Below are 17,016 nucleotides of genomic sequence, written 5' to 3'. Positions count from 1 at the left end.
TTCTGCATCAGTAGGACTACTTGCCCTTTGATTTACACGAGATTTCTCGCAAGAAATCTTGTTAAATCATCCTGTACCTGTTTTGAATTAGCCTTTAGCTAATTCGGTACCTGTATGAAATCATTCCAAGTGGAAGGAGTCTCTCCTTGTAACAACAGTGTATTCCACCACTGACTTGCATTTTTTTCCAGAAAAGTGGCAGCTTTCCTGACTTTAAATGCTCCTTCCAACAAATGCTTTGTCAAACTGTTTGAGGAAAGAGAACCTTTGTCCTCTCATCAAAGCCATTGAATGTGTCAATGGACTCACTGATCATCTTCTTTGTATGGCTTTAGCTTATCCATTGACTCCAAATTATCAAAAGAGACAGTTTGCATAATGGGTACACTTGTGGGAGCCATCTGTACTCCCTTGCCAGTAACATGTTGATGTCCAGGTGTCATATTCACTGATGGGATTGAAAAACCAGCCATACCCAAGTTGCCTTGTGACACCCCAAACTGACCTTGTGTGCCCTGAAATCCTGGGTGCAAACCAATGTTTGCATACATGGGGTTGGGCACCATGCCTTGCATACCCCTAAACACTGTTCCTGGCATGCCAAAACTGCCTTGAACTTGATGTGCTATTCATGAAGATTGTATGAACTCCATAAATCTTGGATTCTCCATCAATTGCTTGAACATGGTCACAGCAGTAACAACCTGCAAAGCTTTCTCTGCTTGGCCTGAACTCACGCCAATTTCATGTGCAGTTGGAATAGGCTGTCTATCCTCTGAAGAGGAACCCTCTTCCTTGTTGCCATCCATCCTGTATCCAAAGAAAGACTCGTAGCCTTTCTCACCTGTATCCAAAGAAAGACTCTCGTAGCCTTTCTCACCTGTAAATCCAAAGAAAGACTCGTAGCCTTTCTCACCTGTATCCAAAGAAAGACTTTCGTAGCCTTTCTCACCTGTAAATCCACTCGATCTACTTTCAAACTCTCTGTGTTTTCAAGGTCATCCCAAACTCTCTCTGTGTCTTTAACCCAAACTGACCAAGGCTCACTTTTTGAGGAAAAAGTGATTTAATCCTGTCGATGGAACCATGTAACCGGCCTGTTAACTTCAAAAAGGACGGTAGACTTTACTTCAAACCTTGATTTAGCTTTCACCCATTATTAGTCGTCTATTCTACCTGTCCTATAATGACACAAGAGAGGGGAATGGGATACAGATGCTAGAATGCATCTGTATGCGAGTCAGACACTAGATTGGCCCCTAAATAGGCGCCCATTTCGGTATTTCTTTATTCTTTGAAAGAGGGAATAAAAGTTGTGGTTCCCTACAAGCTGCCCCGCACAATCTGGGTTGAATTTCTTCTGTTCTGGCCCGATTTCGACAACATAACTGTACTAGGACCCTTCACGGTCAGTATCCCCACGCATTAGATGACTTTCCCGATGCATACGGACACTTTGCAAAACCTGGCGAGAATCTGCAGCACACTGAATTCTCTGTTTTCTGCCCCGAAAATGCGCCAGATCACTTGTACAGCCGTCCACTTGCATCCCCGAACCTCCTGGGGGTATTAGGGTCTGTTTAGGGCCAAAACCCTAAACCTGCAAAAATACACAACAGGCTGTAATTCCTTGTTTTGGGCTCTCTTTCGCGTGCCGGTCGCATCTGTAGCAAGACCTCGAGCTCCCGCACCTGTAGGGCTACTTGCCTTTTGAATCAGACAAGATTTCGGGCGTGAAACCTCTCCGAATTCACATGTACCTGCGGGGGATTAGCCGCTAGCTAATCCACTACCTGTGCAAGAGGCTCTTGCCTCGGCAATAGCGCATGAACCCACACAATTGTACATTGGTCAATCTGATGAGCCCACTAGAGGGGCATAACCATAAAGAATAGGGGAGAGAGAGAGCAGTGAGAGGTGTGCAGGTCATGACATCCTGCACCTCACTGTACATAGAGGGTAAGCCAGCACTCCATTGAAGCTCTCCCACCTGTGACAGCACTCAAAAAGGAGCTCACAGCTGAAAAATCACGTTTTTGCCTTCTCTTTAAGTAGTAAACTTGCCTCAGAGTGCCAAGTGTTACTCATTTTTGCATTTTCCCGCTTTAGACCCTCGGGTCTAAAAATATCTCACCTGCAGCCTCTGTTGACTTGGCCACAGAGTAAGAAAATGATCCCCATGTCAAACTGCACGTAATGACGCGAAGACATTTTGCCGTCCACACTCGCTATGCAATGCAGGGCAGTTAGATTTCCAGAGGGGTGTTTCCAAAAGGTAAAACAAACGAAATTCCCCAAAGAAAGAGAAATAAACAAAAATGGAATTGCCACTGGCTGGTGACATATACATTATGCGGGACAGGGATGTATGTGTGATGTGGACATAGTGGCTTGGCCTGGCAGAAGTGCAGATTGTGTTTTTGATGGAGGTCATGAGTGCTTCGCCAATGTGTAAGCCCCATCCGAAGGCAACCTTTGTGCTTACAAACAAGCGGATTACACAAATGGAGAGGGAGATGAAAGACTGGAAAGCAGATATGGAGAGATGGTGGAAAGAGAAGGCCAACCTTCTTCAAATGTTTCTCAACGAAGGCGCACAGTGGAAGAAAGAGCAAGAGGACCTGCACACAGAGCTACAAGTACTTAAGGCGGACTCCAAAGCACTTAAAGAAGAGGTTTCAGCTCTCAAGCGAGAACTTGCTGATAGAGCAAGCAATGGACTAGAGGAAGGGGAATTCCAACCTTCGGTAATAGAGGAAATCAAGGTCATCAAGGAGCAGGTACGGATGATCAAAGAGGAGGAGAAACAAAAGGTGGTAAAGACGTCTTCGTGGATGGATGTGATCACGAAGACGCAAAAGAAGGCGGATGAGGCCGAGAAATGGATAGAAGTCGCTAAGAAAGGGAAAGGGAAAGAAACCTCATCTGTCCCCACTCCTATAATCATCAACATGGCTCTAGAAGAAGAACAGCAAAGGAAAACTAGAGCTTTGCATATAAGAGTAACCGGTCTAAAAGACCGAGATGATGTGGAAGGGAAAGTTGAAGAACTTCTCCGCATGATGGGTAGTGAGGCTACTCATACAAAGGCATGGAGGGTGGGGAAGAAGACACAAGGCAATGGGGAGACTTCAAAAGGGAGAGCTTTAATCATCCGTTTCCCATCCATGGAGGCAAAGAAAGACTTCTTGAAGAAGCGTCCTACACTAAAGAAAACGGGCATATTCCTTGGAAATGACCTCACTCTCACATAGCTTGCGCATATGAGAGAGGTAATGCCAAAGATTCAAGCGGCAAGGGAGAAGGGAAAGACGACCTTCTACAAAGATGGCCGTGTTGTGATTGTAGAGCGGCGCTCCACATGACAGTGCGAGACCCATGGGACCACACTCAAAGTTGCCACTTAGAATTGTAATGGATCTATGCGACTTGATGTGGGCGCCTCTGAGGATAGTTTCACGGGAAGAGACATCGTCTTCTACTCTGAGACACATCAGGCCCCTGGGCAGTCTATGCCTAACATTAGTGGATATAGATGGGAGACTGCTTGTAGACAGGAGACACGATTAGAGCACAGTGGGCGGGGATCAAGAGGAGATTGAGAGCAGAGACAGGCAAATATCTTTACATTGCTATTTGCTACTTTCCCCCGAGCACGTCAGTGTATGCACCACCCAGAGGACAGTCCCCCTTCTCTATTTTGGATGATGACATATGGGAGTTCTCTAGAGATGGTGACATCATCATTCTAGGGGATTTCAATGCTAGGACTGCCCATCATCAGACAGTATTTTATGATACTTCAGAGGAGATGCTGAGAGAGCTGGATGCTGCAGAGACAAGCCTTTCCAGACTATCACAAGATGGAGAACACACTGAGTATGGACGACACTTGATAGACATGGGGACTGCACATGGATTGGCCATCTTGAATGGCCAACAGAGATTTCCCGCTTCGGGGGGTTTTACATGCTTTCCACACAGACATGGAGCCAGCACAGTGGATTATGTCATGGCACAGCCGAGCCTCATCTCTAGTATCCAAGATCTCACGGTTGGACCCAGACCTGTTGGTGTGGCAGTGGATCATGCTGTTGTGTCGTTGACCATCTCTTTTCAGTTTGGTGTAGCACACAGGCTAAGGACAGCAGCCCCTACTCGCTACACCTTCACACAGGAGACGGACTCTGTATACATAGATGGGATCTATAGACACCTATGCACAGAGGAGCCAAGGCAACCTCTGGAGGAGCTTACTACTATATTGACACAGACACTACATGATGCAGCAGCAGAGGCATACCCACATACCCAGCCTAAGCAGAGACGCCGCTCAGGGAGCATGCCCCAGAACAATTGGTATGATGAGGAATGCCGGGACACTAGAGCTAGACTTCAGAGGGAGGTGCTTTTGGGGGACATCACTCACAGACAGTCACAGATTGACTTCCGATGCCTAGTGCGGCAGAAGAAGAGGGCATTTTTGGCTCGCCTAGAGCAGGATCTATATCAGCTATTCTTGAGTCACGACTCAAGAATGAGGCATGGCGGCTCTTTCAGGAGCACTCCCCCCCCCCCCCCCCCGCCATCACTTCTACAGAGGATTGGGGCCAATACGCATCATCTCTGTACACAGTTCTTGAGCAGCCTGACCCTCCCGATCCATGCCCACACACATGTGCTTTTTTCACAGTGGAGATGGTGAGGAAGGCCATTGACAGGATGAGGACTGGGAGAGCATACGATCATGATGGTTTAGTGGCTGAATATTTCACGCATGCCAGAGATCTACTAGCAGAGCTTCTAGCAGTGATGTTTAACCGTGCCATGTGTGAGGGCTTGCCTGATACTTGGAGCCTATCTACTATTGTACCTATCTTCAAGTTGGGAGACCCTATGGAGCCTGGGAATCATCGCACTATCATGATTGGACACACATTGGCACGGTTGTAGGCATCTATTCTTGAGCAGCAGCTGAGTAGCTGGGCAGAGAGGGAGGGGATACGCGCAGCCGGGCAGGCAGGGTTCAAGATGGGTTTTTCTACTCTTGACCATATCTCGACACTCAAAGCCATCATTGAGGAGGGTAGATCGTGTGGGAGACGGATCTATTGTAGCTTTGTGGATTTCCGCAAAGCATTTGACACAGTGCCCAGAGCTAGATTGATGCGCAGATTACAGCAGATGGGAGTACCCACAGAGCTCATTTGGGGGGTCATGGCATTATACAAGTCAGTAGTGGGGCAGGTACGCACCTCAGAGGGTCTATCCACACCGATTCACTCCACTATTGGGGTGAAGCAGGGCTGCCCGCTCTCTCCTACTCTATTTGCTATGTATGTGGATGAGGTTTCTGACTACATTGAGAGAGATGGTGATAGAGGTGCACAGCTGGCAGGGACATGGATTCCACTATTGTTATATGCTGATGATATTGTGTTGATCTCCGACTCTCCGGAGGGGATGCAACATCACTTGGATGCTTTGAATAGGTTTGCTCAGGAAAGTGGTTTGTCCGTCAACCTTGGTAAAACCAAGGTCATGGCATTTAATACCACCCCACAGTGGATCAGGAGGTCAGCGCCAGTATTCACATACGGCCAGGAGACAGTGGAGTATACAGATGCGTACACTTACCTCGGAGTGGTTTTAGTGGGCCAGCATTTTCATTGAGGAGGGCAGCAGAGACTAGACTGACCAGAGCCCATGCAGCATTGGGTAGATTGGAAAGGATGTGTTCACAGGTTCAATTTCAGGAGCCTCGGACGAAGCTCTGGCTCTTTGACACTCTGGTGGCTTCATCATTGCTTTATGGAGCTGAGATTTGGGGACCTTCATTGGATCATCACGGGAGGACAAGCCGCAGTGATGGATGGGGGACATGGAGAGGCCTCTGGTCTCTATGATCTCGCGGCTCATTAGAGCCAAGGCTTCAGTACCACGTGCTATTGTCCGAGCAGAGCTAGCTGCCCCCCCACTAGTGGTTGAGGCGATCACCAGGTCTGTCTCCTTCATACACCGCATGTGGGAACTTCCCAGAGACACATATGCCCGCCTTGCACTTGAGTCCTCTCGACAGTTAGCCATGCAGGGAAATACAGCATGCTGGTATGGGGAGATGACATCATGGTTTCAGGCGCATGGGTTCAGCATAGACAGATTGCCTCCCTTCCAATACTCACTGGATGCACCCTCTCTGACTCTTACACAGTCCGAGATCACCAGGCTCATCCGCCAGGACTTGACTCAGCTAGACACCAGGAGGACATGGATACCGCCAGCGCACGAGCTGGGCACGAAGATGGCTTTCTACAGAGAGCATCTCCTCCAGCTTACGGTTGATGGTTTTGTGATGAGGCCCAGATACATGGACACCCACTTGTCTCATGGGATACGATGTGCTATCGGCCAGATACTCACATCTTCACACCAGCTGCGGATCGAGACTGGGAGATACAGCGAAGTACCAGCAGAGGCCAGGACATGCCCCCTGTGTGACATCGAGCCTAAGACAGAGTTGCACTACACATGCCACTGCCCTGTCTACTACGAGATACGAGGCCGCTTCCATTGCTTGTTCAGAGAGGGCTTTGGACCATTCTCCAGAGTCATGCGGTACGAGGATTAGAGATGCTTGGGTTTGTTTTTGCTCGAGCTACGCAAACACAGAGAGAGCCTGATGAGAGGAGAGGCTAGCCAGTCTCAAAGACAGATCACAGATTTCTTTAGAGCTGCCACTGGACACCCAGAGGAGTTACTACCACAGCAGAGCTCGTCACCTCACACTAGAGGCACACTGATCGACCGAGCGATTGAGTTGGGGAGATCCAGACGCCCACGACTACGAAGGACTACACAGCATTGACAGAGGCAGCATCAGAGGATTCGGATCACTTTGGCCCGACATGCACGACACCTGGTCAAACTACTGACCATGGAGGAGATTGATGAGATCCACCAGCGACCGATGCTGGATCTCTTGTGATTTAGCTATCCCAGCTAGCTGCTTAGTTCACACCTAGCAGTTTAGGATTCCATAATATTTTATTTTGTCATTTGTCATTTCATTTTTGTCATCTTGTTACTCTGACTTTGTATCAGGATTCAGAACCACCACATTGTAACTTTCCGGTCTCATAGGTCACTTTGGCCTTTTGAAGACGTTAATATAACATTTCATTTCATTTCATTTTTCTCTCTCTCTCTACCCAATCACTTGGTGTCCCATCATCGAACATGACATAAGCAGTGTGACATGAAACGTTTCGCAGTATCGTCCGTTTCAAGGTTTCGAGGTTTTAAAATGTTCCTCTTTAGGGTAAGAAAAAAGAAAAACGGGTTTCGTAATAATATGTATATAATTATTTATTTATTTCTATATATGCATGCATATATCTATATATGTATGTATGTATATATGTATGTATACAATGCACACTCACATCTAAACTCATAAGCACGCCCATATTGTCAAAGCTGCAGCCAAAAAGGGTGAATTGGTGATGAACTTATATGCAACTGCGACCAAACATCCTCTCCGTATCGGGCAGCTAATAGATCTCGGATCTATCGCGATAGATCTCCTCCTCGTCACGCTCCTAGCGTGTACCACCCACCGAACGGGCACGCGTATGTTAAGTGCAGCGGAAGTGAATGTTGAACTTTGCTCAAGATGAGTGCTCCGAATTGTGCTCAAGGATTCCTTTTACTTATAGAAGGGAGAGCCTTCCGTTCCTTTAGTGAGAGAGTGCAATGGACACAAACAAAGTGGTGAACACTGCAAATGAAGGTGCTAAGACTCAGAGATAGAGAGAGAAGAAAATACGACACCGGAAAGTTGTAAACCAAGGGCCCCTCTCTCGATGGCGAGAGAGGTCTACGCTATTGATTGCACAATCTGATACAAGGGGCTGATGCAATGAATCTAAATGCTGTGATGTCGAAGTCGACGGTGCGGACGACGATGACGAATCTAATGCTGAAAAACTGAATGCTTGAAACGCTGGCTTCCTTGCTCATGAAAAACGCTAGTTGCAGGTCCAAAACACTGGATCTAATGGCCTTTTCTGTCGCTGATTTGCTGTCCAAAAACGCTGTTCTGCTGCCCTTTTGTTTGCTGAATTTGCCTGCTGAAAACGCTGTTCTGAGGCTGAAATCGCTGCTGCATAAACACTGAAGTGGCTGAGTATTGCAGGCGCTACTGAGTGGCTGCTGGCGAGGGGAGTGTATGCTGAAAAACGCCAGGCTGAAGGGACTGAAAACGCTGGATTTTCTTTGCTGAAAACGCCAGGATGAAGGGGGGGTGGTTCTTGCTTGAGATGGGGAGATAGATGCCTGGTGCACTTCCTTCTTCTCTACCAGATAGGTCTAGCGCTAGGGTTGCTTATATATTAAATTAGCAAAATTGACCTACCTAGTTCCCAACAAAAATCACTTAGTAAATAAGTGAAAAATGTCAAAAATAGGGAAAATAGGTTTTATGCACTGGAAAATTCCCCTGATGGATTCTGATGGTAATGCTGATGATCATGCTGTGTGCAACCGGAGGATATGCATCTAATCTAAGTGTCTGGACATGCACGGTCTGCGAACAGACTCACAAAAGTGCCAGATCACTTCCTAGTCTAGACTGACTTGACTGAACTGAACCCTAGTCATGCTGTAGCTTGTCCACGAACATACAGGGTTGGACGTGTCACGTGACACAGTAGGCGATGTCACACCGAGAGGGTGTGCACACAGCAGAGGAGAGGGAGCGCTAGCTAGAGAGAGAGAGATCGCTCAGGAAAAATGAGAGAGAGAGAGAGAGAGAGAGAGAGAGAGAGAGATGGTGAGCAGAAACGCTAGAAGAAGAAGAAGAAGAAGAGAGTTTTAACGTCGTAGGAAACCATCCCAAGAGACCTTAAAGATCTAGTCAACGAGGAGTTGAACTCAAGACCTGTTATTCAAGAGGGAAATGGCATAACCAATCTACCACACTTGGGTGATAGAAAGGTTATACCATTTTCCTCTTTTTATTAGCGCACGCGCACACACACACACACCCACCCGCACACCCGAGAAGAAGAGTCTTGACGTCGTAGGAAACCATCCCTAGAGAGAGGGTGTGGCAACACACAGAGAAAGCTCGAGAGAGAGTGTGCCCAAATACTGGATCCCTACACTAATAACACATGCCAAAAGTGCAAAGGCGAGGGGAGGGGGTTGCATACATAGCCAAATGTCTGATTTGCCCTACCTGCAGCAAAACCCCACGATCCCATAAATGGCCTAATAAATGCTAATAAATATGTAAACTCAGTGACCTGACACACATATTTAGTAGCAGAACTGCAGAAGACTCGAGACTCTAACCCCGGGAAACCCTAGGAATGGGGGTCTCGCCTCATGCCAGCCTACCGGGTGAGCAACACAGTGAAGTGCACCGCCGTGAACAGGTACATCTACCTCAAGTAGAGCCGGGCACAGCCACAAAACAGCCCTCACTCCCTGATCTACTCCTGCGAGATACTGGAGCCACCACCGGACAGGAATCTGAACTCTAACACTCCCTCTCTGCTCCTGGACGGGAAACAAGTCCAAGGGAGTTGGCATGAGAGGATAATGTCGCATGTGGAAGAGGTTTGGTGAAGATGTCAACGGGGTTATCCGAAGTCGAGATGTACTCTAGTCGGATAGAGCCATCCTGGGTCTTCTCACGAACAAAATGGTATTGTATCTCTATATGCTTGGTCCGGGCATGGAACACCGATGTTGCTCGCAATGGCTATACAACTCTAGTTGTCAGAGTACATGATGGTCGTCTGCTAGGGAAATCCCGTCTCCAAAAGTAACCTCCGAATCCACATTGACTCACATGTAGCACTGCAAACAACTCGGTACTCTGCCTTTGTGGAAGATAAGGCAACTGTTGGTTGTTTCTTGCTGCTCCATGAAACTGCTCCTGAGACAAAAGAAAAGGTGTAACATGTAGTCAATTCTCGTCTATCTGGATCTCCATCCCAATCCGAATCACTCCATCCTCGTAGAATGATCTGGGAGTCTGTACCTCTATGCCTAATGACTTGGTCGCCTTTAAATACAACAGAGTCCGAAGAGCCTGCTCTAAATGTGACTTGGCAAGTTTCTGCACGAAAGAACTGAGAAGTCCCACTGGGAAACTCACATCAAAACGGGTATTGAGTACCCAAATGAGAGAACCGACCAGTTTCCGATACTGTGTAGTATCTGCTACAATGGGGAGATCAAATTGTGACAACTTGTGATTGGGATCCAGAGGGGTTGAGATAGGTTAGCACTCGGTCATACCAAATGCTTCCAACAGTTCTTGGATATGGCGATTCTGGGAGAAAAAGATGCCCCCCTCTGTCTGTCATATCTCCAAACAAGAAAGTGATGAAGCAAGCCAAGATCTGTGATCTCAAACTCATTAGCCAAGGTCTCCATAGTACTGCGGATGTGCTCGACATGGCTACCTGTAATCACAAGATCATCCACATAGAGGATAACAAGTGTCACCAATCCTCCCTCACGATAAATGTATAAATCTCGGTCTGCAGAAGATCGTCAAAAAAAAGTGTCGTAGGAAGAAAGAGTCTATCTTCTTGTACCACGCTCGAGGGGATTGCTTTAGGCAATCGAGCCTTTAGCAACCTACAAACCATGTCTACGAAGTCTAGATCCTTGAACCCTGGAGAGTGCTCCACATACACCTTCTCCTCTAAATCACCATTGAGGAATGCCGAAACAACATCCATCAAAAAAACCGGCCACCCGAAAAAGATAGCAAGGGCAAAAACTATCCGAATGGTCGCCATCCTTGCAGTCGGTGCAAAGGTCTCGTCATAGTCCACACCAGGTTCCTGAGAAAAGCCTTTGGCAACTAGTCTTGCCTTGTGCTTGTACAATGAACCATCAAATTTATACTTGGTCCTGTAAACCCATTTAACACCAGTCACTTTCCGCTTGGCAGGCTGCGGAACCAACTCCTAAGTGTTGTTCTTCTTGATGGAATCAAGTTCTTTCTGCATGGCAACTTCCACTTTGGTTGTGAAAGTGCCTCCTCAATTGAAAGAGGGTCTCTGTCCTTGATCAATGTAGGCATAGTTCACCTGTAATAAAGTTCCATCTACCTCAACAACTCGGTAACTTGTATGTCTTGCTCTCCGAGGGAGGAGCCACTAGTATATTTGGCTCTAACTCTGCACTATGATGAGAACCATTGTCATCTGCATCATCAAGAATGGGTGCATTCTCCTCCGTAGCCTGAGGAACAGGGGTGGGAGAAGAGGGTTCATCAAGAGGTAAATCAAAATCAAGGTCCCCAAGTATCAGCAAATCACAGATCGTCGTGGAAGACTTGGGAGCAGAAGCCCCCTCTAAAGGTAAAATCTCGTTGAAGATAACATCACGGCTGAGTACAATATCCTTCTTATCTAGATCATAAAGTCGATATCCCTCAGAAAGAGAGTTGTAGCCGCCCGACAAAAACCATTCTCAAGGACTTGGGGTCATAGGCATCGCTCCCAAAAATCCGAAAGTGGGAGACGTCGAGCTTCTTACCAAAATAGGCTTCAAATGGCGTCTTGTTAGGAACTGAAGAGGTTGGAGATCGGTTTATAGTATGAATTGCCGTCGCAACTGCTTCTGCCATAAAGCACTCCTCAAGTCTCGATGCTCAAGCATGGTCCGTGCCATTTTTATCGTTGTACTATTCTTCCGCTCCACAACACCATTCTCTGAAGGTGATCCGGTATTCACAAGCTCTCCCTTGCGGCTTGATGCCATGATCCGCACAAAACTGAATAAAAGCATAGGAGGTAAACTCCCCACCTTTGTCCAATCGAATAGTCTTCAACACTCGATTGCTTTCCTTTACCACAAGAGAACCCCAATTCTTGAAGAGGCCAAATGCCTCGTGCTTGTGCTGTAGAAAGTATACCCAAGTAAAGCGGTTGAAATCATCTACCAATAACATGAAATAAAGAGCCTTGCCGAGGGAAGGGGTCTGCATAGGTCCACAAAAGTCGGTGTGAACCAACTCCAAAACGGTAATGGCTCGGCGTATAGCAAGCTTCTAAATAGATTCTCGATGTTGATTCCCATGAATGCAAGTAATGCATTTCCCATGCTTATCTCCAACATCGGGTAAGCCTGTAAGCATTTGCTCACGAAAAGCAAGCCGAAGAGCATCATTGTTCAAATGACCAAATCTGTAATGCCAAAGATCATCTATGGGTATCCGAGTTGCTGAAGAAAGAGCATGGAGCTTGTAGAGTCCGTTCTCCACCGAGCCCCCTCTGACCTCTTTGCCGGATTGCCGATCCCAAATAGATACCGCATCCTCTGTAAAGATCGATTCCATGCCAAGCTTGCACAATTCGTGCACAAACACGAGATGAATTCCCAGCTTTGGAGCATAAAGTACCTTAGAGGTATGCATGCCCCTCTGTCGTCGGGAATGAGCTCCATGGATCCCTCGCTGTGAGTACGAATTTCAGATTTGTCGCCAATGAAGATGGTACCACAGTGTCGTTGCATGTTGGACAAAAGATCCTTCGAAGGTGTCATGTGCCTTGAGGCACCACTATCCAGAATCCAATCACGATCGTCTCGACCCGCAAAAGTCAACTCGGCCTCCGATGTCCCTGGAGAGTCCTTTGTGGGAAGAATCTCCAAATGAACAAAGGCCGGTAACTGCACCACTGCCGCCGAAGAAGTCAAAGCATCTCCAACTCACTTTGGACACTTCCATTAATAATGTCCCTTCTCACCGCAACTGTTGCAAAGTCGTTCCGCCTTCAAGGCTTTCCGCTCGGCATCGCTCTTCTTGTATTTGGTGTTTTTGCTTTTCTTCTTACCCTTCTGCTTCTTGTTGTTGGAAGAACCGGTCAAGGCTTTGGAGCCTGACTTCTTCCCCGTATTGCACTGCTCCTCTTGGTTTGATACCATTGGAACAATTTCGTCCCAGGAGATAGTATTTAGCCGGCCACTCGTAATCAAGGAAGAATAGAAGTTGGTGTACCACAGAGGCAATTGGACCAAAAGCTAGATGGCCATATCCTCTAAACTGATAAGCTTTCCCATATGAAGTGTTGAAGCTCCTGCATCTTGTTGATTTGATCCCGCATGGAAGAGTTCTTCGCATCCAAGGTCCTCAACTGCACCTCGAGGGCTATCCGCTTCATTGGAGAAACTCGATCATAAAGTGAAGAAAGCCGATCCCAAATCAACTTCGCATCTTTCATCAATCGTATGTGGCTAATAACTGATGGTGTATTGTTGAGGATAATGAAAGACCGGATTTCCTGCAAGGTCCTTTGGCTGTTGAAAGTTGCTTTCGAGACAAAACCTCCAAGCTCGTAAGAGTCAAAGACCGCCATCATGGTAGCTTTCCAAATGGCATAGTTGTCTCCATTCAATTGCCGATCCAAGGGAAAGGTAGGGAGGGTAGGTATCTTGAGTGGTTGATCACCTGCACCAGAGTAGAACTAGGACCAATCTCCCCACTCCTTGTTGACGGTGGGTTCACCACTGCCGATCTCCTCCTCTTGATGAACTTCGTCATCACAGGCTGAACTTGTTTCAGAATCCTCACTTTTCTCCATGCTGTTGGAGAATTTAGGCATGTGATAAGGCTAGGTCGAAATACAAGATAAAATCTGCAATTCTGTCCACTCCAGCCGAAATCAGCCCCAAAAGAGTGAAAAACGCAGAAAAAACAGCAAGCCGTCTCTTTTCGTAACAAAAAATTAGCACCAAAAACTCACACAAATCACCAATCCGATTCAAAAGCAAACCTAGCTCTAATACCATGTCAAAGGTGTGAATCGGGTGATGAACTTGTCTACAACTGCAAGCAAACCTCCTCTCCGTATCGGGCAGCCAATAGATCTCGGATCTATCGCGATGGATCTCCTTGTCGTCAAGCTCCTAGGGTGTACCGCCCACCGAAGGCGCACGGGAACTCTTCGTAGGCGATGTCACACCGAGGATGTGCACACGGCGCAATATAGAGAGAGAGAGAGAGAGAGAGAGAGAGAGAGAGAGAGAGAGAGAGAGAGAGAGAGAGATCAATGGTGGTCAGAAACGCTAGAGAGAGGGTGTGGCAACACATAGAGAAGACACTAGCATAGAGAAAAAGCTAGAGAGAGAGTGTGCCCAAACACTGGATCTCTGCACTGATAACACATGCCAAAAGTACAAGGGGGGGGTTGCATATATAGGCAAATCTTTGATTTACCCTACCTGCAGCAAAACCGCACGATCCCATAAATGGCCTAATAAATGCTAATAAATATGTAAACTCACAAAAAGTGACATGACACACATATTTAGTAGTGAAACTGCAGAAGAGTCGAGACTTTGACCCCGGGGAAACACTAGGAATGGGGATCCTGTCTCATGCCAGCTCACCGGGTGAGCAACACAGTGAAATGCACTGTCGTGAACAAGTACGTCACCTCAAGTATAGCCAGACACAGCCACAAAACATCCATTGCTCCCTAATCTACTCCTAGGAGATACTGGAGCCACCACCGGACAGGAATCTGAACTCTAATACATATTACGTGTGTGCATGCATGTAAAAGTATAGGTACATACATACATACGATGAGAGAGACCAAGGAAGGTAGAGATAGAGAGATTGAGTCTCCATTGTGTTAGAAGCTTGAAAGAAACAAAAAGAAAATATCAATTTTCTTGCATGAGAGAAAACCCAAATCTATTCTTTTGTTTGTGAGAGTAGACATTCTATATTTTTGTATCATTGTGTCGCTAAATCGTTGAATACCGGCTCTTCATACCAAGGTTGAAACCTAAAAGTCTTAACTGTTTCAACAAGTTTCATGTTTCAGCTGTTTGGCCGCAACGTTTTTGAGGTTTTCGGGGTTCAAAAGTTGCAAAACCTTTGACCTGAAACAAGTTTCGCGTTTCGGTCATTTCACCAAAACATTTCACGCGTTTTGGGGTTTCAAGGTTTCAAAGCTACGAAATGATGATATTATATCAGTGTTTGAGCCTTCAGAAGGTCTACAACAACACTTGCATGCATTAGATGATTTTTGTACGCAAAGGCCTCACAATGAACCTTGGGAAGACCAAGGCATGATGTTTCACACCTCGAGACAAGGCAAAAGCCATGCTACATTCACTCTTGAAGGAGGTCAAGTGGAGGTGGTCACTTCATATGTATATATTGGAATCACCTTCTCTGTTGCCACTACACCATTTACTATGGGATCAACAGCCAGGGCCATATTGGCTATGCTAGAGAGATGTGGATTGGTCCAGACATGCAGGCCTTGCGAACATGCTCACAAGGATACCAATACACAACCCCCAAGAGCCTAGGATTTCCTAGACTAAGGCGTCGCTTTGGGTTGTAGAATGTCCACAATGCACATGGCACATGGAGCCCATGTGAGATGAGAGTCACCTAAAAATTCTTCATCTTAAGAAATTTAAAGCAGACCTAATGAATTATGATAAAGCAAAGAATCTGCAATAAAATCTGCAACATCTTTCGGCTAGTCTTCTTTTTCTCCAGTTTGTGCTATTAAGCACTTCCAAGGTGACATGTAGAAATGGATGTGACTCAGTGGTTTCACAATCTTTTCAGCTTTCTAAAAAAACTTCTTTCGTTCTTTTCTTCTGTTCTCTCCATTCATCTCCATCTCAATATCTCCTTTCCTCTCTTTACTCTTTTTTGTTCCCTCAATGGTGATACTAAGAGTTTGTTACAAGAAGGAAAATAAGAAAGAGGCCAATTTCACACAAGTAAACCTCTTCAAACAGATTTAATGACGTGTGTGTACTGTGGAAGAGCTTCTTGTGAGAAATTTAAGCTCACAAAATACGAAGCTCGCCAATTGTAAACATTCGCTATGGGAAGGATGTGCATGCAATGAAATATAGCTATTTTGACAACTCAACAGAAATGTGCTATAGAAATCACCCGGAGACCCCATCTGCCACTCCTAAGACTCCACCATTATGGCTGCTGACAAAAAATGCATCCTCCCCACCTTTCTCCACCTTGATTGTATCACAAAACACACAAAAAAGTGATTATCTGTTATGCTGTGTCACTTCCAGAATCAAAGCTTTGTGTTCTACTCTAATGTGGCACACCTTTGCTGGATGAGGTATAACTGCACTGCCCACGGACAACGCAAAGTCTAACCTGCTTAGGGGGATAAACAATTTAAATGACACACCCAAGCGCACGCGCAGACACATCAGCCATACTTTTTCTACTGCAAAATGAGCTCACATAAACACACAATAGCACAGCAAAGACGAAAGATAATCTTCACACTCTCTACGAGAAAACCACTTGCCTTTGATCGGCTATGGCTGTAGACGATGCTGCAGAGCAATAACAAGGAGGAGAAGCTTTACATTTCTCAGCAATTGTACGTGTCCAAGAAGGTCGGGCAACCAGTGCGTTCGCAGCTCCTCCCCTATGAGAGAACCGTACTGTTTGCTTCGCTGAAGTTAAGTGGGGCAGATGAGCCTGAGGCAGCGAGAGCATAAGCGAAGAAGCGTGGCACTCTACAGAAGCTGCTCTCATTAGAGCTTCCATAACCACGCCTCTAAAATTTGAAGTTCGAATATAGAGACTATGAAGTTATTTCATTGGTGCCAAGTGCAACCCAAAGTTTTTTTTTTTTTTTTTTGAAAAACCATTTGGGAAAAATGGAAAACCTTGCAAAACATCTCAAAATGCAAAAGTGAAGGGTGATGATGGTGTAGATGAAAAGCCCTGAGGTATTGGAAACACATTTAATCCACGAGCATGCTTCAATTATTCTCCTTTTAGCTCCTTACTTACCTTAGAGTTTCATTGCATGCTTTTAAATTATTATTTTTGGAAGCCATTAAGAGTTACATATAAGTAAGAAGTTTTCTTTTAAAGAGAAATGTGGAATGAAATGAAAGGGAATAAAAAGATACAACACATGGGTCCCAAACGGAGGGAAAGCAATCGTGCCAAAGAGAAAGGTTGGGTTC

The 17,016-nt window shown here is 46.2% G+C and overlaps 1 protein-coding gene across 2 annotated transcripts in view; it reads right to left on the bottom strand.

Moving 5' to 3' along the window:
- LOC147428543 (putative protein phosphatase 2C 26) overlaps positions 1–16,611 on the bottom strand; it is a 78,131-nt gene extending 61,520 nt beyond the window's left edge. The window contains exons 1-3 of one of the 2 annotated variants that reach the window (XM_086497584.1): positions 16,344–16,610; positions 16,135–16,186; positions 15,959–16,038 (exon numbers count right to left, since the gene is read on the bottom strand). In XM_086497584.1, the coding sequence (XP_086353710.1) occupies positions 15,959–16,038; positions 16,135–16,186; positions 16,344–16,588 (377 nt within the window). In that variant the 5' untranslated portion in view covers positions 16,589–16,610. Of the gene's footprint in view, positions 1–15,958; positions 16,039–16,134; positions 16,187–16,343 lie in introns of both variants that reach the window. The other variant, XM_086497585.1, reaches the window with a different exon arrangement.
- Positions 16,612–17,016: the final 405 nt, after the last annotated feature.

This window comes from Adiantum capillus-veneris, chromosome 23 (assembly GCF_014529385.1).
Source record: "Adiantum capillus-veneris isolate H3 chromosome 23, ASM1452938v2, whole genome shotgun sequence".
Taxonomy (NCBI): Eukaryota; Viridiplantae; Streptophyta; class Polypodiopsida; order Polypodiales; family Pteridaceae; genus Adiantum; species Adiantum capillus-veneris.
Note: the sequence above shows the minus strand (reverse complement) of the source record. Positions and strands in the feature narration are given on the sequence as shown.